At 42.5% G+C, this 22,134-nt stretch overlaps 1 protein-coding gene and 1 pseudogene across 1 annotated transcript; both read right to left on the bottom strand.

The window, feature by feature from the left end:
* Positions 1-4,430: 4,430 nt before the first annotated feature.
* LOC104671114 lies at positions 4,431-8,725 on the bottom strand (annotated as a pseudogene).
* LOC104671100 (kelch repeat and BTB domain-containing protein 6) lies at positions 7,949-13,198 on the bottom strand. Its single transcript, XM_010374512.2, has one exon. It carries the CDS (start codon positions 12,834-12,836, stop codon positions 10,812-10,814), a length of 2,025 nt encoding a protein of 674 aa, XP_010372814.1. The 5' UTR covers positions 12,837-13,198; the 3' UTR covers positions 7,949-10,811.
* Positions 13,199-22,134: the final 8,936 nt, after the last annotated feature.

The raw sequence follows: 22,134 nt of genomic DNA, 5'->3' as shown, positions 1-22,134 counted from the left end.
AAAACAGTTTAATAATAGCTCTACTGCAAAGCTGGAAAATTGACAAAAAGATGAGGCTATAAATGCAGGTGTTTGTTATATAAATGTGAACAACTACCAAACACATTTATTTCTTCAACAAATATTCATTGAGTGCCAATGCCGCACCTGGTCCTATTGCTAGGAACTTCGAAAAAGATAAATATGGTCCATGCCATGACGGCATATACATTCTTCTTTTTTGGTGACAACAGGTGCACACCACATGCCTGGCTAATTTTGGGATTTTTAGTAGATACAGGGTTTTGCCACGTTGTCCAGGCTGGTCTCGAACTCCTGGACTCAAGCCATCCAATGCCTTGGCCTCCCAAAGTGCTGGGATTTATAGGCATGAACCACCGCGCCCAGCCTCATATACATTCTAATGGAGGAGACACATAATAAAGAATAAACAGATTGATAAACTGAATGCTTGCAGCATGAGAAGAGCCCTACCATAAAGCAAGCAATGGGATTATGATACCGGACAAGCACTAACTAGTGTAAAATATGGAGAAGAGTCTGGTCGTATCATATAAACAAAATCTTGTCTTCACCATGACTCACACCTGTAATCCCAGCATTTTGGGAGGTAGAGGCAGGTGGACCACCTGAGGTCAGGAATTGGAGACCAGCCTGGCCATGATGGGAAACGCCATCTCTACTAAAAATACAAAAAGTTGCCGGCGTGGTGGTGTGCGTCTGTAATCCCAGCAACTTGGAAGGCTAAGGCAGGAGAATCACTTGAACCCAGGAGGTGGAGGTTGCAGTGAGCTGAGGTCGTGACACTGTACTCCATCCTAGACAACAACGGCAAAACTCCATCTCAAAAAAAAAAAAAAGTTGTCTTTAAGTTTTTAAGTTAAAAACTTTTAAGTGTAAATTAAAACTTTTAAGTTTAAACTAAACTGAACTGGGACTACAGGTGCGCACCACACATCTGGCTAATTTTTGTATTTTTAGTTGAGACAGGGTTTCGCCATGTTGGTCAGGCTGGTCTCGAACTCCTGACCTCAAATGATCCACCTGCCTCAGCCTCCCAAAGTGCTGGGATTACAGGCGTGAGCCACCATACTTGGCCCTACTTTTTGTTTCTTGAGAAAGGGTCTCACTCTGTCACCCAGGCTGGAGTGCAGTGGCGTGATCACAGCTCTCACTGCAGCCTTGACCTTCTAGGCTTAAGTGATCCTTCCACCTCAGCCTCCCAAGTAGCTGGGACCACAGGCACATGCCACCATACCTGGTTAATTTTCCTATTTTTTGTAGAGGCAGGGTTTTACCAAGTTGCCCAGGTTGGTCTCAAACTCCTGGGTTCAAACAATTCACCCGCCTCGGCCTCCCAAACTGCTGGGATTACAGGCATAAGCCACTGCACCCAGCACCTTTAAGTTTATGGGAGATTAGTAGAAATGAAATATAGAATGGAGGCACATACTTGACAGAATTATCCAAAATGTTTTCTGAAAGCTGTTCTGAAGCTTTCACAAACCGAAAAAAAAAACGGCACTATATGTATATATTAAGTAAAGCACAATCTACCTGAAATTAGTACAAGAAATGGGCAAGAAACTAAGTTTTGAATAAACTATTGTGGCTAATGGTCTGAACTTCAACAAAGGGGGAAATAAGTAGATTACATTCACACAGCACTGCAAAGATGATTCAGGCACAGAAAATGCTGGAATGTTGCTAGATAGTCTAGTTAGCTCTAAGAAATTTCCAGTTTTTGGCCAGGCGTGGTGGCTCACACCTGTAATCCCAGCACTTTGGGAGGCCAAGGCAGGCAGATTATGAGGTCAGGAGTTCCAGACCAGGCTGGCCAACATAGTGAAACACCATCTCCACCAAAAATACAAAAATTAGCTGGGTTGGCCGGGCGCGGTGGCTCAAGCCTGTAATCCCAGCACTTTGGGAGGCCGAGACGGGCGGATCACGAGGTCAGGAGATGGAGACCATCCTGACTAACACGGTGAAACCCCGTCTCTACTAAAAAATACAAAAAACTAGCTGGGCGAGGTAGCGGGCGCCTGTAGTCCCAGCTACTCAGGAGGCTGAGGCGGGAGAATGGCGTGAACCCGGGAGGCGGAGCTTGCAGTGAGCTGAGATCCGGCCACTGCACTCCAGCCTGGGCGACAGAGCGAGACTCCGTCTCAAAAAAAAAAAAAAAAAAAAAAAATTAGCTGGGCATGGGGGCATGTACCTGTAGTCCCAACTACTCGGGAGGCTGAGGCAGGAGAATCACTTGAACCCAGGAGGTGGAGGGTGTGGTGAGCTGAGATCACACTACTGCACTCCAGCCTAGGCAACAGAGTGAGACTCCACCTCAAAAAATAAATAAATAAATAAATAAATAAATAAATAAATAAATAAATAATAAAAATAGCCTTTCTTCCCTATCCTACAAGGAGCAATGGCTGAATTCTAACTAGATACATGTTGATCCAGAATAGAGACTACCTCTCCCAGGCATCCCTGCAGCTAGATGTGGCCATGTAGTTAAGATCTGGCCAATTTCACGCGACCCGAAGCAATATGCACAATTTCCCTTACAGGGAGAGTCGTGCCCTCCCCTTCCCTTTCTTTCTTGATGGCTGGAATGTGGACATAAGGATGAACCACCTTGGACCGTGTGGGTCAGGGCAACACCCTAAGTAAGGATAGTAGAACAGGAAGATAGAAATGCCTGGGTCTCAGATGACTTTGTAGATTGGGATCCACATAACAGACTGGACTTTTATATAAGGAACTTATTTAAAGAACTAGGGAGTCCCAGCCTGGGCAACATAGTGAGACCTGATCTCTACTAAAAAAAAAAAAAAAAAAAAAAAAAAAATTAAGGCTGGTATTGTGGCTCACCCCTGTAATCCCAGCACTTTGGGAGGCTGAGGTGGGCGGATCATCTGAGGTCATGAGTTCGAGACCAGCCTGACCAACATGGAGAAACCCTCTCTCTACTAAAAATACAAAACTAGCTGGGTGTGGTGGTGCATGCCTGTAATCCCAGCTACTTAGAAGGCTGAGAGAGCAGAATCGCTTGAACCTGGGGGATGGAGATTGCGGTGAGCCGAGATGGCACCATTGCACTCCAGCCTGGGCCACAAGAGCGAAACTCTGTCTCAAAAAAAAAAAAAAAAAAAAAAAAAAAAATTAACCGAGCATGGTGGTGCATGCCTGTGGGCCAGCTACACGGAAGGCTGGGTTGGAAGGATCACTTGGGCCCAGGCAATCGAGGCTGCAGTGAGCTATGATCATGCCACTGCACTCTGGCCTGGGTGACAGAGAGAGACTCTGCATCTAAAAAAAGAAAAAAGAATTATAGGGTCTCTATTACATACAACCAACCTACGTGCTAACTAATGCATAAAGTGAGAAAAAACACTGTCCCAAGATATAGTCTCTGTATTATATATACATATATACACACACACACCCATATGTATTTCTCTGTATATAGAGAAAGCCCTGTAAACATTGAGACTCTGGATTAGGCTGTGTTTGAAGTGAGTGCCATTGCTGGATTTTCTCATTATGATAGGCAAAAAGATCCTATTTTGTTTTCTTATCTAAATTAAGGTTCTGTTGCTTATAATTGAGATTCCTGACTCCTCTCCTTTAAGGCATATTCGTTTTAGAAGAATATTTTGGCCCCACTCACATAAATCTGATTTGGCTAGTTTTCCAAGAATTAAGGATTAGTTTTCCCCAAAAGAATATTCCTGATTGAGACATAGCAGTTCCAACCAGCAATTTTAGCTTTGGAGGTAAGAATGTAAAAGCTTGACTCTATTGGAGAAAGGTGGCTCTATACTGACTAGGGTTTTTTTGGTTGTTGTTGTTTTTTATGAGACAGGGTCTTGCTCTGAAACCCAAGTTGGAGTACAGTAGCATGATCACAGCTCACTGTAGCCTTGACCTCTAGGATTCAAGCAATCCTCCCACTGCAGCCTTCCAAGTAGGCATGTGCAACCACATTCAGCTAATTTTTTCCAAATGAATCATAGCCAGTGTATTCCAGTTCTTCAAAATTTATACTCAGTATGTTGTTTCTAAAATGTACATCACCCTTTATATAATAGTTCTTTTCTTTCTTTCTCTCTTTCTTTTGAGTCTTGTTCTTGTCACCCAAGCTGGAGTGCAATGGCGTGATTTCAGCTAACTGCAACCTCCGCCTTCTGGATTCAAGTGATTCTCCTGCTTCAGCCTCCCAAGTAGCTGGGATTACAGGTGCCCGCCACCACGCTTAGCTAATTTTTGCATTTTTAGTAGAGATGGGGTTTCACCACGTTGCCTGGGCTGGTCTCAAACTCCTGACCTCAGGTGATCCACTCACCTTGGCCTCCCAAAGTGCTAGGATTACAGGTGCGAGCCACCGCACCCAGCCTATAGTTTTTTCATCTTTTCTTTACAGTTCTTCAGTAGAAGCCAGAATCTTGAGTTGCCCAGTTAGGAGCCTATGACCTGCTATTCTGATTAAGTTTCTTTTCAATATTCATGGCCAACATCTGACTTCTAAAAGAAAAGCTTTTGGTCTTTTCAATCACTTGCTGATAGGGTGAGACTGCACTGTTATCCATGACCTAATTTAGAATCAATCTTGGCATCCAGTCTTACATGTCTAATCAAATTTACAGTCTACCTTTCAGCTTCTTCTGGAGTCATGTTTAGTTTGTCTGCCAACATGTTAATGCCAATATACTAGTAGCTGTGATAGAAAGTCTCAAATAGGAAGAGATGGGCATTATCAGTGAAATCCTCAAGACAAGCCACCAAGAAGTCATTCACAAACACTGATTCACATTCCCTCAGCTTTATCTGAGCCCCATCAAAGTCAAAGTTAACATATCAGCATTCAATAAATTCTGTAATTGGGTCTTTATATGTTTAAGACTCCTGTTGAATAACTTCGACTAGATCTTTCAGCACCTGCTGAAGCTTTTGAGCATCCTTCTTTGTTATAACTGCTGTAGTCAAATAGTGAAGAATGTGTGGACACGTTGTCTGAATTGCACTAAGATACTGTGGTTGGTAAAGGAAGAGATTGATAATATTATTGTGACCTTTGGGGTGACTGAAGAAAACAGAGACCAGTGAAAGAGCCATGTTCTCTGCTGAAGAGACTGGAGTGGAGAACGCACAGAATTATTATCTATCTGTTGCTGGAACCTTCGCACTTGCAAGTGAAGCAAAACACAGCTAATCTGTAAATTAAGAATTCACCAACACTCTAAAAAAATAAAGATACTCTGCTGCTCCTGAGTAATTCCCACATTCATATTGGAATTTTGTCTATCTGTAGAGCTAATCTAAACATTCCTGCCTACAGCCAAGCTGGTCTGCCAGGTAGTCAAACAGTATCCTACCACCCCTGGTTGGCTGCATTTGCCTTGTAGTTTCTGGATCTTCAAATATCTTCACTATTGATTCTGCTTCTGCCTGAGAAATGCTTTAAGTTTACTATAGGGAAAGCTGGCCTCTGAAATCTTTTTTTTTTTTTTTTTTTTGAGGCAGAGTCTCACTCTGTCGCCGGGGCTGGAGTGCAGTGGCCAGATCTCAGCTCACTGCAAGCTCCGCCTCCCGGGTTTACGCCATTCTCCTGCCTCAGCCTCCGGAGTAGCTGGGACCACAGGCGCCCGCCACTTCGCCCGGCTAGTTTTTTTGTATTTTTAGTAGAGACGGGGTTTCACCGTGTTAGCCAGGATGGTCTCGATCTCCTGACCTCGTGATCCGCCCGTCTCGGCCTCCCAAAGTGCTGGGATTACAGGCTTGAGCCACCGCGCCCGGCCTGGCCTCTGAAATCTTAATGCAGACTTGGGATGCAGCCGTGGAAGACCTTACATGGTTAAAAGAGACCAGCCTGGCTGACATGGTGAAACACTGTCTCTACTAAAAATACAAAAATTAGCTGGGTGTAGTGGCAGGCGCCTACAATCCCAGCTACTCAGAAGGTTGAAGCAGGACAATTGCTTGAACCCGGGAGGCGGAGGGTGCAGTGAGCTGAGATTGCACCACTGAGTTCCAGCCTGGGAGACAGAGCAAGACTCTGTCTCAACAAAAATAAAAACAAAAAAAAAAATAAAGCCTTAGTTGGAATAAGGCTGGGCATGGTGGCTTATACATGTAATCCCAGCACTTTGGGAGGCTGAGGTGGGAGGATAAAACTTGAGGCCAGGAGTGTATTATTTCAACAAAAATTTTTTAAAAATTAGCTGGTAATGGTGGTGTGTGCCTGTAGTCCTAGTTACTCAGGAGGCTAAGGTGGGAGGATGGCTTGAGTCCAGGAGTTCAAGTTTACAGTGAGCTATGATTGTGCCACTGCACTCCAGCCTAGGCAAAATAATGAGACTCTAATATGGTTTGTCTGTGTCCCCACCCAAATCTCGAATTGTAGCTCCCATAATTCCCACATGTCACAGGAGGGACCCGGTGGGAGGTAATTGAATCATGAGGGTGGGTCTATTCTGTGTTGTTCTGCTGACAGTGAATAAGTCTCATCAAATCTGATGGTTTTATATAGGGAGCTCCCCTGCACATGCTCTCTCTTGTCTGCCACCATGTAAAGTGTGACTTTTTTTTTTTGAGATGGAGTCTCTGTTGCCCAGGCTGGAGTGCAGTGGCACGATCTCAGCTCATTGCAACCTCTGCCTCCTGGGTTCAAGTGATTCTCCTGCCTCAGCCTCCAGAGTAGCTGGGACTATAGGTGCCTGTCATCAAGCCCAGCTAATTTTTGTATTTTTTAGTAGAGACGGGGTTTTGCCACGTTGGCCAGGCTGGTCTCAAACTCCTGCTCTCATGTGATCCCGCCCACCTTGGCCTCCCAAAGTGTTGGGATTACAGGTATGAGCCACCTTGCTTGGCCTTTTGCCTTCCACCATGATTGTGAGGCCTCCTCAGCCACATGGAACTGTGAGTCCATTAAACCCCCTTTTCCTTATAAATTACCCAGTCTCGGGTACGTCTTTATTAGCAGCATGAGAACAGATTAATACAGACCCTGTTTCTATTTAAAAACAAATCAGTTTATTTAGAATAATAAAAGGGGTGTTGAAATTTTTAAGCAGGTATGGCAAAAGAGATCCTGTTACAAGTGCTCTTACCTTGGGTCTGATGGGCTTCAGAAATGGGAAACATCCTTGAAATTATAATTATGTCCCTTTTGCTTGGGAATGGATCAAAAGCTTTCCTCAGATCCTCAACAAGATATAAAAATTAAAAAATAAATCTCTGCTCAATTAAAAATGATGATAAAGAGCTATTACTACTTAATTTCAATCTTTAATCCATATTTAGACAAGTTAGTGGCTAAATTTGTTTCTATTTTATCCTTTTGAAAACCCTAATACTACTTATCATCTGCATTTAAAAGAATTTACAATAATTTGGGTTCTCAGCTTTTCAGACTACAGGGACATAAATACAAAGGATAATTAATGTCATTCTAAATCTTACAGATGGTAGTCTGACAAATGACATTATATTAAGTGTTTGCTAAAATATGTGTGGATTAATTGGAAAACTATACAATTATGTTGTCATGAAGGGATTTCAGCACTGCAGTGATCCCCAACCTTTTTGGGACCAGGGACCTGTTTCCATGACTAGGGGTATGGGGATAGTTTCAGGATGAAACCGTTCCACCTCAGACCATCAGGCATTAATTAGATTCTCATTAGGAACATGTAACATAGATCCCTTGCACGTGCAGTTCACAATAGAGTTTATGCTCCTATGAGAATCTAATGCTACTGCTGATCTAATAGGAGGCAGAGCTAACACTCGCTTGCCTGCAGCTCACTGTGTGAGCCCAGTTCCTAACAGGCCACAGATCGGTACAGGTCTGCAGCCTGGGGGCTGGGGACCCCTAATTAACTGCACACACAAAAGTTTTATACATTTAGTAGAATCACTGAAGTAAGAAGTCAGGAAGCATAAGTTCTGGTACCAGTTTTATTTATAATTAACCACATACAAATCACTTTTCTACAAAATAATGGTTAACATCTATTCCTTAATTCACAGAAATATCACAAAACCAAAATCCTTCCCACGATATACTACTATTTAGTCTAAGCTTTAATTCAAAGGTTGAGAATGACGAATTGGAGAATGTCTTTCATACATAAATTGCTTTCCTTAATTCTGCAGATGGGTAATCTGTTTGAGATTAGCACTGTCATCATGTTTCAACCTTAGAGAACAAAAAGCTATCAACAAGATAACGGTAAAGAAAATGCTAGCCAAAAAATAACACTATTGAGAAACAGGCGCGTATTAAGTGCAATACTTATAACATCTCTGATGTCAAATGACCAAAATTTAGCCTTAGGGCACTAAAGCACATCTGCTCTTTTGAAGCACATACTAGTACGGCACATTTTATTTCACTAAAAGTGATGTTAAACATGAATGTCTTGTAGACTATTTAAAGAGCCAGTCAAATGGCTAAAAAAACCCATTGTTTTTTGTTATAACTCTTTTCGTGTCTCCCTCTTCCATTCTCATCTTAGGATATTTTACTCAAAAATTTAGTTACCCACCCCAAACACATTTCTCTCCCTTCTGCCAGGGTGTAACAAATATTAACATTCTGTCACTAGAAAATAAACACTGAAGAGTAATTAGCATGTTAATGAACAAAGATTAAGAAGGTAATACTAACAGGATAAAGGAAAATGTAGACCATAAGCATCTGGTCATTTATCATGTACATGTATCATGTCAACCATTATATATTAAATCTTCAAGAGGTAAGTACTTTTGTTTTAGTGTGTTTAACAATGTCAGTTTCGTGGGATTTAGTCTGTGTTCCTGGACTTTCTCTTACATTATGGTAACAGAAAAACAAAGACTGGAGCACGGTTTACAGAGAAATACAAAACACATACAAACATCATAATAAAATAGCCATTTATATCACTATTAGAGAAATATTTTAGAGAAAACATACTTTCACCAGTGGCCTCAAATGCCATCATCCACTTATGTTCTTTAACTATCAACTTTGTTTTTCTAAGAGATGGGATCTTGCTCTGTTGCCAAAGCTGGAGTGCAGAGACATGATCATAGCTGCAGCCCTGAACTCCCAGACTCAAGTGATCCTACATTCAAGTGATCCTCCCAAATAGCTGGGACTACAGACTTGGGCCACCATTCCCAGACATATTTTTTATTTTTGTAGAGATGGGGTTTTGCTATGTTGCCCAGGCTGCTCTCAAACTCCTGGGCTGAAGCAGTCCTCCCATCTCAGCCCCCTGAGTTGCTAGGATTACAGGCATGAGCCACTACACCCAGCAACTGTCAACTTGTAATACAAAAATACCTTCAAGCTGATAATCAAGAACATTTAGTGACTTTAAAAAGTTGACAGAGTATTTTCATGCTACACAAAAACAGTTCTATACACAGCTTTATAGTTTTAAAGTTCTTTGCTGGCACTTGACTTTATAGTTAACACAATGACTACTGATATCAACGAAATACTGTTTTTAGCTTATATATATTTTCAAAATCAGTATTACCTCACAAAACAGTAAAGAAATATCACTTCTGCTGAAGAATCCTCTAAGATGAACACCAAAACTGTGCAGCTAAAACATATTGAGAATCACATACATTTTTAAGGCAATAGATAAAAATGTATACAATCCAGTGAAATTTATACATGTCCAGCGGAAAAAAGGATTATTCCTCTGATTAAACGAAGCATGTATCAGGTTTAGATCAACAATACAAATCTACAAAGCAAGTTACTTCTTTTTTAAAGTTCTTTGATGATTTGGTGATTTGGTGACACAACCAGAATATAATTTTTTAGATGAAAATTGGTCACTTTGCAAATCTACATCCTAAATTCCAAAATTAAAACAAAACTTCTTTTCAAACAGCAGAATCCTGGTTTGTTGTTTTTACTGTCAATGAGCTTATAGCTATTCTCTGTATTATTATAAATGAAATCACCATTCAGTCACTCTAACACACATATACTTTTTTTTGAGACGGAGTCTTGCTCTGTCACCCAGGCTGGAGTGCAGTGGCCCAATCTCGGTTCTCTGTAGCCTCTGACTCCCGGGTTCCAGCAAATCTCCTGCCCTGGCCTCCTGGGTAGCTGGGATTACAGGCACATGCCACCAGGCCCAGCTAATTTTTGTATGTTTAGTAGAGATGGGGTTTCACCATGTTGGCCAGGCTGGTCTTGAACTCCTGACCTCAGGTGATCCACCCGCCTCGGCCTCCCAAAGTGCTGGGATTACAGACGTGAGCCACTGCGCCCGGCCTGCATTTTTTTCTTCACAGAAGAAAACAAAAGTAAAACTTCTCAAATTATGTTTAACTTATAACACATTTTGCAAAGACCCCTTAGGTTAACCATTTTGGAAATCTACATTGTTCCGAAGAAAAAGACAAGCTTTCAAAACACTATCTAGCAATTCCTAATCATTTTTCTATTATAAAAATTAAAATTCAAAAGTTACTGCCACAGTGCTTGTGGCAGTAAACAGAATGTAAAATTTATCAAAAGACTAAATTAGTGTCATGAAACATAAACATACTAAATAATCAAATAAATACTGGACCCTTAGCACAGAAAATTATTAAAAGGTTGATTTGAGTGTTAAAATGTGTAATATTAAATTACCTTCGTATTTCAAATATTACTTTTTCTAAACCAAACCAGCAGTTAATCAACTTTTCCTTTCCTTTAGGAACAAAAAAGATATTTAAGATATTTTCCAAAACAGTAAAAACAACTTAGGGTTTCAATTCAGTTACAACAAACCCTGCTGATCCCGTGCATTTCACTGAGGCGCTACACGCACCCAAAAATCATCATCAGAAAGAGAACTTGAACTTCCTGACTCAGAGTCTGGCTCACTAAATCCACCTAAGTCCCATTCAGTGCTAGACTCACTTGGTATTTCTTCTTCTTCAGTGAGAAAACTCTGACCAGGTTCAAGGCAGGAAGGATAAACACGAGCAGAGAGGCAAAAAAAGTTAGAATCAAACTGCAAGAGGCCTAATGTGGTACCTATATTAATCCATTGGTCTCCCCTAATATCATATTCATACACAGTCACCCGGTTCTTTTTCCACTGTGGGGTGCGAGAGGTGATGAGCAACAATTTTTGGCCATGCTTGATAATCCGGTAGTTGTTGGTCTCTGAGACCAAGGGAATATTATTCATTTGCCTCCATTCTGCCCTAACTGGGTTGTAGACCTTCATGACTGGGATGTCACAGATACAATAGATCTCCTCATTGAAGACGCACGCTTCCTGAAAGTCATTGCGCTTCAGAGAAACGCACTTCAACCACATATTATGGCTAGGATCATAACAGAACATGCGCTTACTGTTGAGAGCATAGAGATAGTCCCGAATTACCATTAGGTCAAAGGATAAAAAAGAATGGGGCAGTGGAGCCACCAATGCCCACTGGTTTCTCTTAACATTGTAGCATTCCACTTCCTTCAATTTAACTCCAGTAATAGGGTCTCGCCCCCCCAAAATGTAGATGTAGCCATTGAGATATGCCACATCCATGCCCTCACGACACAGCAAGCGATCTGCAAGTTGCTGCCAACTATTCTGAGCTGGTTTATACACCCAGAGGTCTGTCCTGGGTTGGGCAGCTAGATAGATGTCATGGTCAGGAGAGATACAGACAGCTAAGGTGGTGACAGTCCTAGTGTGAGCCAGACAGGTCAAAGGTGACGGCACTTTGTAAAGGTCCCCCGAGTATGGATCACAGCAGAGAAAGGGATCTCTGGGGTGTCCAAAGAAGATCACCATCTCCTTGGCACACATACCCAGTCTCTGGGGTGGATTTTCTGCTGCAGATACAAGAGAGTTGCTGCTGCTACTGCTGCTGCTGCTGTTTGGCACTGGCACCAGAGACTTGTACAACAGGTCACCATAGCGCATCTGCAGGGCCCCTTCAATAACGTCCAGGCAGTACTTCTTCACGATGGGCTTGGTCAGCAGCCCTTCTAAGTAGTCCTGATCTTCTTCAGTGAAGTGCATCCAGCGCACGCACTTGAAGACTTCTGCAGCACTGGGACCCCGCTCTTTGGGAGCAGCCTCCAGCCACTGCACTGCCACGTGGCACACTGTCTGCTCACTCTCCACGTCCAGACTATCCAAGCGTAGGACAGCCAGCAGTTGGGCCAGGGTGAGATCTGCTAGAGTCTCCTCCCGAATTGAACCCATGTGGCTGAGCTGCTTGAAGTTCTGAGCTACATAGGACTGGGCCTGGGATCGCAGCTTGCGATGGCCAAAGGCGTCTGCAAACTTGAGGATGGCCGTGCAGTTGGTCAGGTCAAGACGTCGGGCTAAGAAGGAGGCACAGGCTTCCCGCACATACTCCAGCTGTAGCATGTCGGAGGCCGCGTACAGGCGCTCCACGTTGGCCTCACTGAGAGACACACGACCCGTGTAGCAGTAGTCGACCAACACCTCGAAGGACTCGGCGTCCACATCGTGCATGGTCACGCTGGTCTGCTGGCTCTCGTACATGCCACCTGTGAACATGCTCTTGAAGTAGGGACACGCGGCGGCCAGCACATTGCGGTTGCAGGGGAAGAGGCGACCTGTGCCAGGCCCGCTGCCAGGCGTCACCACCTCGATGGTCACATCACACAGCTGCCGCGCATCGTAGAAGGACTTGAGCTGTGCCAGCAGGGCTGCAGAATGGGCCGTGTCCTTTAATTCCTCTGGACCCGTGAAAAAGGCCGAAACTGTGGGTTTGTGAATCTTCTTGGGCCGCTTCCCACCGCGGGGGCTGGCGAGGCGGCGAGAGCGCGGGGCGTCTTCCCGGGACTGCATGGTGGAGATGGCGACGGGCGCTGATGGCGAGAAAGGCTGCCGGACCCGGCTCTGGCTCCTCCTCAACCTTCCCTCGCTGACGCTAAGACAGCAGCGTCTCCTAAGAGACCGCAGCACGAGCCCATTTACTGAATTCAGCCCTACCCTGCGGAGCTGCCTCCCTTTATCGTTTAGACAGTAGCTGACTCACCCTCTCTCACTCCCGCGTCCTTTCTCCGCGTCTGCTCGCCTTCACAGGCCCCGCTGGCTTGGAGCCGTAGAAGCCGCTACTGCCGCGTGGGCGACAATACTAGGCGCCCAGGAGAACTCCCGCTCCCAGGTTGCCTTTCGCGCCCCGAGGGCTGCTGGGGCTCTTGGGCTCCCAGGCCGATACCGAGGGAAAGAATCCGCTTTGCATGTTGGGAATAGTAGTTTGTGTAATATCGCGATCCTTCTCTGGTGTTCCTTGTTTTAACTGACGACACTCGAAAGCGCCAGTTTTCCTAGATTCTGTTTTGTGGTTTGGAACTTTGGTTTTGGAATCCACAGTAGTCGCCTCGTTCTAGTATGTATTGTTCGACTTGTCTCTTTGAACTGTTTCTTCTTTTGTACAGTGTGAACAGTAGTATTTCATGGGATTGTGTGAAGATTAAATGAGTTGGTTATAGGACGCTGTTAATATTTATTGGTTTGTAGAATAATTACTCAGTTCTTAGAATATAAAGGTTCAACAAGTTTTCTTCCAGCCTTTATGTATATAGAAAAAAAGGAACCATCACTAATTTGAAATTATGAGCCTGTAGGAAAACAAAGAACAACCCCCGAAAACAGAAAACCTTGCAAATTCCAGCAGAGATCCCTTTTTAGGGGGGTGTGTGTGTGTGTAAATTAGATTTTATTTTTAGGTTTACAGAAAAATTGAGCAGCAGGGACAGGGAACTTCCATATATCTCTCCTCACTTCACAGTTCTCTTATTATTATTAACATCTTGTATTAGTGTATGCATCCATTAGAAGTGATTTTTTTTTTTAATCACTATGCCTCTCCCTGATACCAAAAATTAACTCAGGGTTTGTAGGATTGGTTGGCTATTGCTGGAATTAGATCCCTGGCTTTTTCACAATTGCCTGTCCTTACTTGCCATAACTAAAACGAAACCACCTCCAATCACCTTACTTTGAGACTTTCCTTCCATATCTGCATTTCAAAATCTGAAGTCCTCTCTGGCCACTTTTCCCACTTGGTCTCTCCAATATTCAGTACCCCTTTCCCTTTTTTACACAAAAGAAGAGACATGCTTTAGGGGGTCCTCACCCCAAAACTCAAGGGAAGACAGAGGCCTGGTTGGTAATTTAGCATCCTTTTAGACCCAGAGGCTCAAGCATTTCTCCCCTTGCTTGTATGAAGTTGCTGCTCCATCAGAACTGACTTTATTTTTAGTCATTCACTCAACCTTTACTTACCCCATGCAGTTCAGACATTAGAAGTCACTGAGAACACCTAACACGTTTCCACTTCGGACTCACCTCCTGTGAAACCCTGCCACTGTCTTCCTCTCACATCACTGTCCACCATAGGCAAAACAATCAAGCCACTCTTCTTCCCATTCCCTCTGAAGGACAACCTTGTGACTGTATCACGGTCACACAGTCATTCACATTTCCTCACTCTGACATCACCAGAACTCCTCTCAGAGACCTTGATATCACCTTCTTTGTAGATGGTTCTTACCTCAGGAGTACAAATGGGGAATTTTAAGCAGGATACACTATTGCAGATTTTCAACAGCTTATTAAGTTGAAATCTCCACCTAAGTTAACGTGGCCCAAATCATTGAATTCTTAAGCACTCACCCAAACTTGAATGTCAGCACAAGATAAGGGAACTAACTTTTATACAGACAGCCAGTTTACTTTTGGAATTGTACGTGATTTTGGTATGCTATGGAAAGAAAGAGGTGTATTACAACTGAGGAGTACCGATCAGAACCCAACTCACTAACCTATTTACGTCTTTTTTTTTTTTTTTTTTTTTTGAGATGGAGTCTTGCTCTTGTTGCCCAGGCTGGAGTGCAGTGGTGCAATCTTGTCTCACTGCAACCTCTGCCTCCCGGGTTCAGGCAGTTCCCCTGCCTCAGGTTCCTGAGTAGCTGGGATTACAGGTGCCCACCAACATGCCTGGCTAATTTTTTTTTGTGTGTGTGCTTCTGGTTGAGATGGGGTTTCCCATGTTGGCCAGGCTGGTCTCAAACTCCTGACCTCAGGTAATCCACCCGCCTCGGCCTCCCAAAGTGCTGGGATTACAAGTGTGAGCCACCGCACCCGGCCCTCCTATTTAAGTCTTTACAGCTATCCAGAAATTAGCTGTTCTCAAAAATCAAAGCTCACACTAGTGGCTGGACTAACAAAGCTAAAGGAAACTTAACTGTCTGAAAATATGCTAAGGTTGCTGCTTCCCAAGAAGACACCTCCTGAATCACATGTATACTTCTCCTTGCTCAACCTACTCTAAAGACAGAAACTCTTAAGAAACAAGGTATAACAGCTGCTAGCACCTGAGGCTGAAAAAGCAAAACAGCAACAAGCTGGATGTTTTATCTACTCAGATGGGCTTTGGAGACACCTAGACAGCTGTTTGATTTCTCTTGGTCCCTCACCCAAAATTTATTCTGCAGCCTCCATGAGATTACACATTATGGCAAAGAAAATCTTAAGGATCTCCACAAATATTGTTCGAGATGCCCTAATATTGAGCTGTTAACTTCAACTTGCCCCATCTGCCAGAAACACAATCCTAGTCAACATATAAAGTGGGACAAGGATGAGAGTCAACTCTCTCTAGTCCTTGTTTTCATTGGAAAATGTAGAAACTTGCAAAGTCTCATGGGTACAAAAATGTTCTAACCATAGTTGGCATGTTTTCAGGATGGTTAAAAACTTTTCTCTGTAAACAAGCTACCATCACCACTGAAGTTAAGCTGAGACCGGAAAGAATTTTCCCCTTAGGGATCTCTTTGTTTTTCTAATAACAGTGGAGGAACTCACTTCGGTAGTAAGGTTATTCAGGATCTTCAACAAGTACTTCCAATGTTACAAAAACTGCAGTCTTCTTACCAGTGCTCTGGAAAAATGAAACAAGCAGGCCAGTGGTACTCTTATATTCAAACTAGCCAAACTCCTTAAGGAACTCAACCTGCCCAGAGTCTCATGCCTTATGGCCCTTGACTTCTATTATCCCCGGTTTCTCAGCATGTACTAAATGAAACTTAATTCCAAACATGATTAATGAGTCTTTTGAAATCTCCAAACTGAATGACTCCACTTTCTCAGGATCAAGTGTAGGAAAAAATGTAGGAGTACTTTTATGTCTAATATTAACCATTTTCTCTTCCACCACTTCCCAACCAGCCTTACAGACTGCATTCAGTTCCACACAAAGACTGCTCTTCTGAGGGATCTACCCAGTTGTTAATCCCAGTTAATTGTTAATAATTACTATACCTCAGACCCCACCTGTTTCCCCATAGGATACCACTTTTCATGCCTTCCCCAAGGGCATTTGGACTGATTGTCTGGGACTTCAGAATATTTTAAGCGGCTATCCCACCTGTCAACTGTGTGTCCCTCTGGAATTACCTCCAAATTGAGGCAACTACAGGGAATTGGGGAAAACCTCCTAGGGATATCAATGATTCTCTTTTCATATGCACCATGGGAGCCCCTAACACCCACTATGGCATTAATACAGTTAAAAAGGGTAGTTCAAAAAAAAAAAAAAAAAGAAAAGAAAAGGTAGTTCAAGCCTCTCCTTAACCTTTGTAGAAGAAGAAAATTTTACCGCTCTGGCCCTAGAAGCACAGAAAGTAAGTTTAAACGCACAGGCCCAAGTTGTTAGGCCAATCCTACAACTTTCAACTTCCTTCTAACTAGACAGGGAGATATTGGTGCCATAGCCAAAATCTCTTGTTGCAATTGAATAAACACAACAGGACAAGTGAATGCTTAGTTACTAAACTCAAGGAAAAGGCTAGTTGGCTTTCTAAGGTAGATTAAAATAGCCTGAGACATGTTCTACTGAGCAAGATTTAGAAATAGAAGATCCTGGTTTTGAGCTGTATTACAAACATTGCTAATTGACATAGTTTGGATATTTGTCCTCGCCCAAATCTCATGTTGAAGTGTGATCCCCAGTGTTGGAGGTGTGGCCTGGTGGGAGGTGTTTGGATCATGGGGGTGGATCCCTCATGAATGACTTGTGCTGTCTGTCCCCGTGGTGTTAAGTGAGCTCCCGCTTTGAATCCCCATAAGATCTGATTGTTTAAAAATATGTGGTATCTCCCCCACCGATTCTCTCTCTCTCTCTCCCTCTCTCTTTTGCTTCCGCTTTCACCATGTAACATGCCTGCTTCCCCTTCGTCTTCCACCACGATTGTAAGCTTCCTGAGGCTTCCCAGAAACTGAGCAGGTACCAGTACCATGCTTCCTGTAAAGCCTGAAGAACCATGAGCCAATTAAACCTCTTTTCTTTATATATTACCCAGTCTGCGGTATTTCTTTCTAGCAATGAAAGAATGGCCTAATACACTAATAATTTTCCTGTTTGTAGTCTTACACCTTGCAGTTGGGCAGTACATCATGCCTAGTCTTTTTTTTTTTTTTTTTTTTTTTTTGAGACGGAGTCTCGCTCTGTCACCCAGGCTGGAGTGCAGTGGCCGGATCTCAGCTCACTGCAAGCTCCGCCTCCCGGGTTCACGCCATTCTCCTGCCTCAGCCTCCCGAGTAGCTGGGACTACAGGCGCCCGCCACCTCGCCCGGCTAGTTTTTGGTATTTTTTAGTAGAGACGGGGTTTCACCGTGTTAGCCAGGATGGTCTCGATCTCCTGACCTCGTGATCCACCCGTCTCAGCCTCCCAAAGTGCTGGGATTACAGGCTTGAGCCACCGCACCCGGCCCATGCCTAGTTTTAAATGCTACTACACAGTCATTTGTCCTCACAAATTATTATTCAACAATGTTTCATGATCTGGTAGACGAAAGGGTAACTCTGCTTCCAACTGACTTCCCAGACAGAATTTCAATCTGAACTGACAATTTTACCCATGGAGATCAAGATCTTGGAGTTAAGAAATTCCACAATGTTTTCTTTTCCTAAATCTCCTTACTCTTTTGTGCTCTAGGAAGTGGCTTACACAATGAACCATCCTTCCCATATGACGTAGATTACTTTCTGTCTACTTTTTCTCATGCCTACTGTAAGACTCACTCACTGATGACCTCCCTACCTTGTTTACCTGTGAAAAGGCCAAACACAGCCTTTTCATTTTTGCCTGAACCTGCAGGCAAGACCAGACAAGAGTCTCCCACTTCCTGTCTTTTATCTCATGAATCATTAGCTGAAATTAGAGCTATTAGTCTACCACATGCCCCCCTCAGTTCCAAACTAGCTAGACAGAGAGATAAACATTTTCTGTGCAGATGACTGAGATGTCCCTGTTTACAAAAACAATCCCAACTAAAAATCATTCCATTTAAAACAAGTCTACTCCTCCCTATAAACTATAAGGTAAAAGCATCTTGCCAAGCACCCTAATCTTTGGATGTGGGGTGCTCTCCCTATTGCAGTAGCCTGAATAAAATCAATGTATTTGCTTGTTTGGTTGATAATGCCTACCTTATATTATATGCAAAAATTAATTCAAGGTGAATATCAGTACTGTGGTGTTATTATGTGTATGTATGTTTTCGTCCATGGTCCTGGTTCATAACTTCCATAGCCCTTGTTACAGATTTTGTTATAATCTTGAGTGTGTTAGGCCTCAGGGGCAGGCCTCAGGAAACAGAACCTGTCTGACTTTCACCTGCCCCAATGCAGGACTCTAATTTTCCCTCACCTTTCTGACTGTGGGTCATAAGGCCTTCATTCCAGAGAGAATCCTGCCTTGTACTCTGGGGGAAGAAATGCTGATGTCATGAGGCTTCTATAAAAACCCAAGAGGACTGGGTTCAGAGACCTTCCAGATAGCTGAACACGTGGAAGTTCCTAGAGGGTGTCCTGCCTAGAGAGGGCATGGAAGCTCCGTGCCCCTTCCCTTGTACCTTGCTCTGCGTGTCTCTTCATCTATATCCTTAGTAATATCTTTTATAATGAACCAGTAGATGTGTTTATCTGAGTTTTGTGAACTGCTCCAGCAAATTAACCAAACCCAAAGAGGGGGTCGTGGGAACCCCAGCTTGAAGCTGATCTGTTCCAGGCTGGGTACAGTGGCTCACGCCTGTAATCCCAGCACTTTGGGAGGCCGAGGTGGGTGGGTTGCTTGAGGCCAGGAGTTTGAGATCAACCTGGCCAACATAGCAAAACCCTGTCTCTACTAAAAATACAAAAAATTAGCAGGGCGTGGTAAGTGCATGCCAGTAATCCCAGCTACTGAGTAGTCCCATGCTGAGGCATGAGAATCGCTGGAACCTGGGAGGTGGGGGCTGTAGTGAGCCAAGATCATGCCACTGCACTCCAGCCTAGGTGACAGAGCGAGAATCTGTCTCAAAAAAATAATTAAAAAGAAGTTCCAGAGGTCTGAACTTGCGATGGGAGTGGGGGTCACGGGCTGGCAGTGGGCAGTCTTGAGGACTGATCCTCAACTTGTGGGATGTGATACTATCTCCAGGTAGACAGTGTCAGACTTGAATTGGAGGACACCCAGCTGGTGTGTGCTGCTTGGCGTATGGGGAAAAACCTCCACACATTTGGTCCCAGAAGTTTTCTTCTGTGTTGATGGTGGTGGTTGTGGTATGCGAGCAGATGAAAAACATGGCTTGAGGGTTTTCCCAAAAGAACTACTGAACAGAAAAGCTAAAAGTGTGAAGCTTCTAAAAGATAACACAGAAAACTATTTCTGTGACTTTAGGATAAGTAAAGATTCTGTAGGAAACAAACCAACAAACCACTAATCATAAGAGAAAAAAATCTGATAAACTGAATTTCATCAGAACTAAAATCTTCTATCAAAAGACACTGATACAAAAGGAAAGCATAAATGACAGGCTGGGAAAAATTTTTACTCTATATATGCACATGACAAATGACTGTCTGGAATATATATATTGAAATATTTACCTCAAAGAGTACAGTATATATTTTAAATATACTTTAAAATATGTATTCCAAATAGCCATTTGTCATGTGAAATGGGCAAAAGACTTGAAAAGACATTTCCTCAAAGAAGATATATGCACTGCTAAAAAACATGAAAAGGTCTCAACATTGTTAGTCATCAGGGGAAAGCTAATTCCAATCACAATGAAACACCATTTCACTTTCACTAGAATGGGGAAAATTTAAAAGACAATACTGCTTGATTATGTGAATAATACTTGATTATGTGAAGCAACTGGAATTCTTGTACATTCATAGTCAGAGTATAATTGGCATGTTCACAATAGAAAATGGCCTGGCAATTCTTTTAAAGTTAATTACTCAACAATTTCAACCTTAGGTATTTGCCCAAAGAATATAAAAATATATGTCCATAAAATGACTCATACAAGAATGTTCACAGTAGCTTTATTCATGATAGCCAGAAACTGGAAACTATTAAATACCCATAAACAGAAGAATGAATAAATAAATTGTGGTATGTTCATGCAGTACAATACTGTTAAGAAAGAAAATGAAAGAACTTTTGACTTATACAGAAATGTAAATGAGCTTCAAACATTTTATGCTAAGCAAAAGAAGCCAGATATACAAGAGTACTTACTGTACGTATGTGAAATTTCAGAACAGGGAAAATAAGGTAGGCAAATAAAATTAGTAATAGAGTCTGTCACTATTGGGACAGCAAGTAGGGGGATGGATTGCTGGATCGGCTGGAAGGGAACATGAGAAAACTTTCAGAAGTGATGGGAATGTTCTTTTCTTAATTGGGCTGGCAGTTACATAGTGTATACAATTGCCAAACCCACTGAAATGTATTCTTCATATCTATGCATTTTATTTACTGTAGATTATACCTCAATAAAAGAATACAACATCAATTTGCAAAAATTATCCTTAGTGTAAATTTTATTATTTTTCTTAATAGTTTATAATATATATATTGTTAGGGTGATTAGGAATTTAAAGCAAACATTGTTCTTCATATAGCAAATGACAGCAATTCCCAGTGCACAGGGTGATTAAAAGGTTAAATGAAATAATAAATTGAAATTATTTAGAGTACTGCCTGGCATACAATAAGGTTTTAGTCAATTATTTCCTTTATGATTACACATACAGTCAAAATGAACTATATATACTACCTGTTCTATTTTCTCTGAAATAATCAAGTGCAACCAAGAAGCCTTATTGACTGATCTGCTGCCTAAGGTATTTGAGTACTTAGGTTTAGATCTTACCCTCTACCTCTCAAATTTTTAAACTCTGAATTCCTTCTTCTTTTCTGCACTTAAAAATGAAACTCTGGTCCAGGAATAGAAAGAAGCATGTCATTCTGTCCTAATATGTTTTAGAGCAAGGGCTGTGTGTAATCTAGAGATGGTATACAAATTCCCATTTAAATCGGGGTAATCTGTTTGGTTATCTGAATGTGGGGTCTTTAATACCTCCCCAGACCTACAAACACTGTAAACTAAATCCAGTACCACAGTTAGTGGTATTAAAATGGAAAACCATATATATATATATATATTTTTTTTTTTTTTTTTTTTTTTTTTGAGGCGGAGTCTCGCTCTGTCGCCCGGACTGGAGTGCAGTGGCCCGATCTCAGCTCACTGCAAGCTCCGCCTCCCGGGTTTGCGCCATTCTCCCGCCTCAGCCTCCCGAGTAGCTGGGACTACAGGCGCCCGCCACCTCGCCCGGCTAGTTTTTGTATTTTTAGTAGAGACGGGGTTTCACTGTGTTAGCCAGGATGGTCTCGATCTCCTGACCTCGTGATCCGCCCGTCTCGGCCTCCCAAAGTGCTGGGATTACAGGCTTGAGCCACCGCGCCCGGCCGAAAACCATATTTTTTAAAGAAGGTTAGATGAATTCATTTGTGTCATTGTTTCTGTAGACATGGATATCCACGGTATGGTGATAATAACCATACATAATGTATAGTAAAGTTTTTCTCATTTCAGCATTCTATTTTAGACAACATAGATGATTAAAAATATGATTTTATATGTTAAGAACATATTTGAAAAAATGAAAAATGCCAATTTACAAAACTCTAAATTGGTGATAAAAATTTATTCATTAGTGGTACACTAATGATACACGTGAGACCATTGGTTTGGAGCAATCAACATGTAAACTAGAGACATGAACACATGTGTATTAGGC

This window comes from Rhinopithecus roxellana, chromosome 18 (assembly GCF_007565055.1).
Source record: "Rhinopithecus roxellana isolate Shanxi Qingling chromosome 18, ASM756505v1, whole genome shotgun sequence".
Taxonomy (NCBI): domain Eukaryota; kingdom Metazoa; phylum Chordata; class Mammalia; order Primates; family Cercopithecidae; genus Rhinopithecus; species Rhinopithecus roxellana.
Note: the sequence above shows the minus strand (reverse complement) of the source record. Positions and strands in the feature narration are given on the sequence as shown.

Coding starts and splice junctions, on each gene's coding strand:
- LOC104671100 (XM_010374512.2), bottom strand. CDS start 12,836: ATGCAGTCCCGGGAAGACGCCCCGCGCTCTCGCCGCCTCGCCAGCCCC.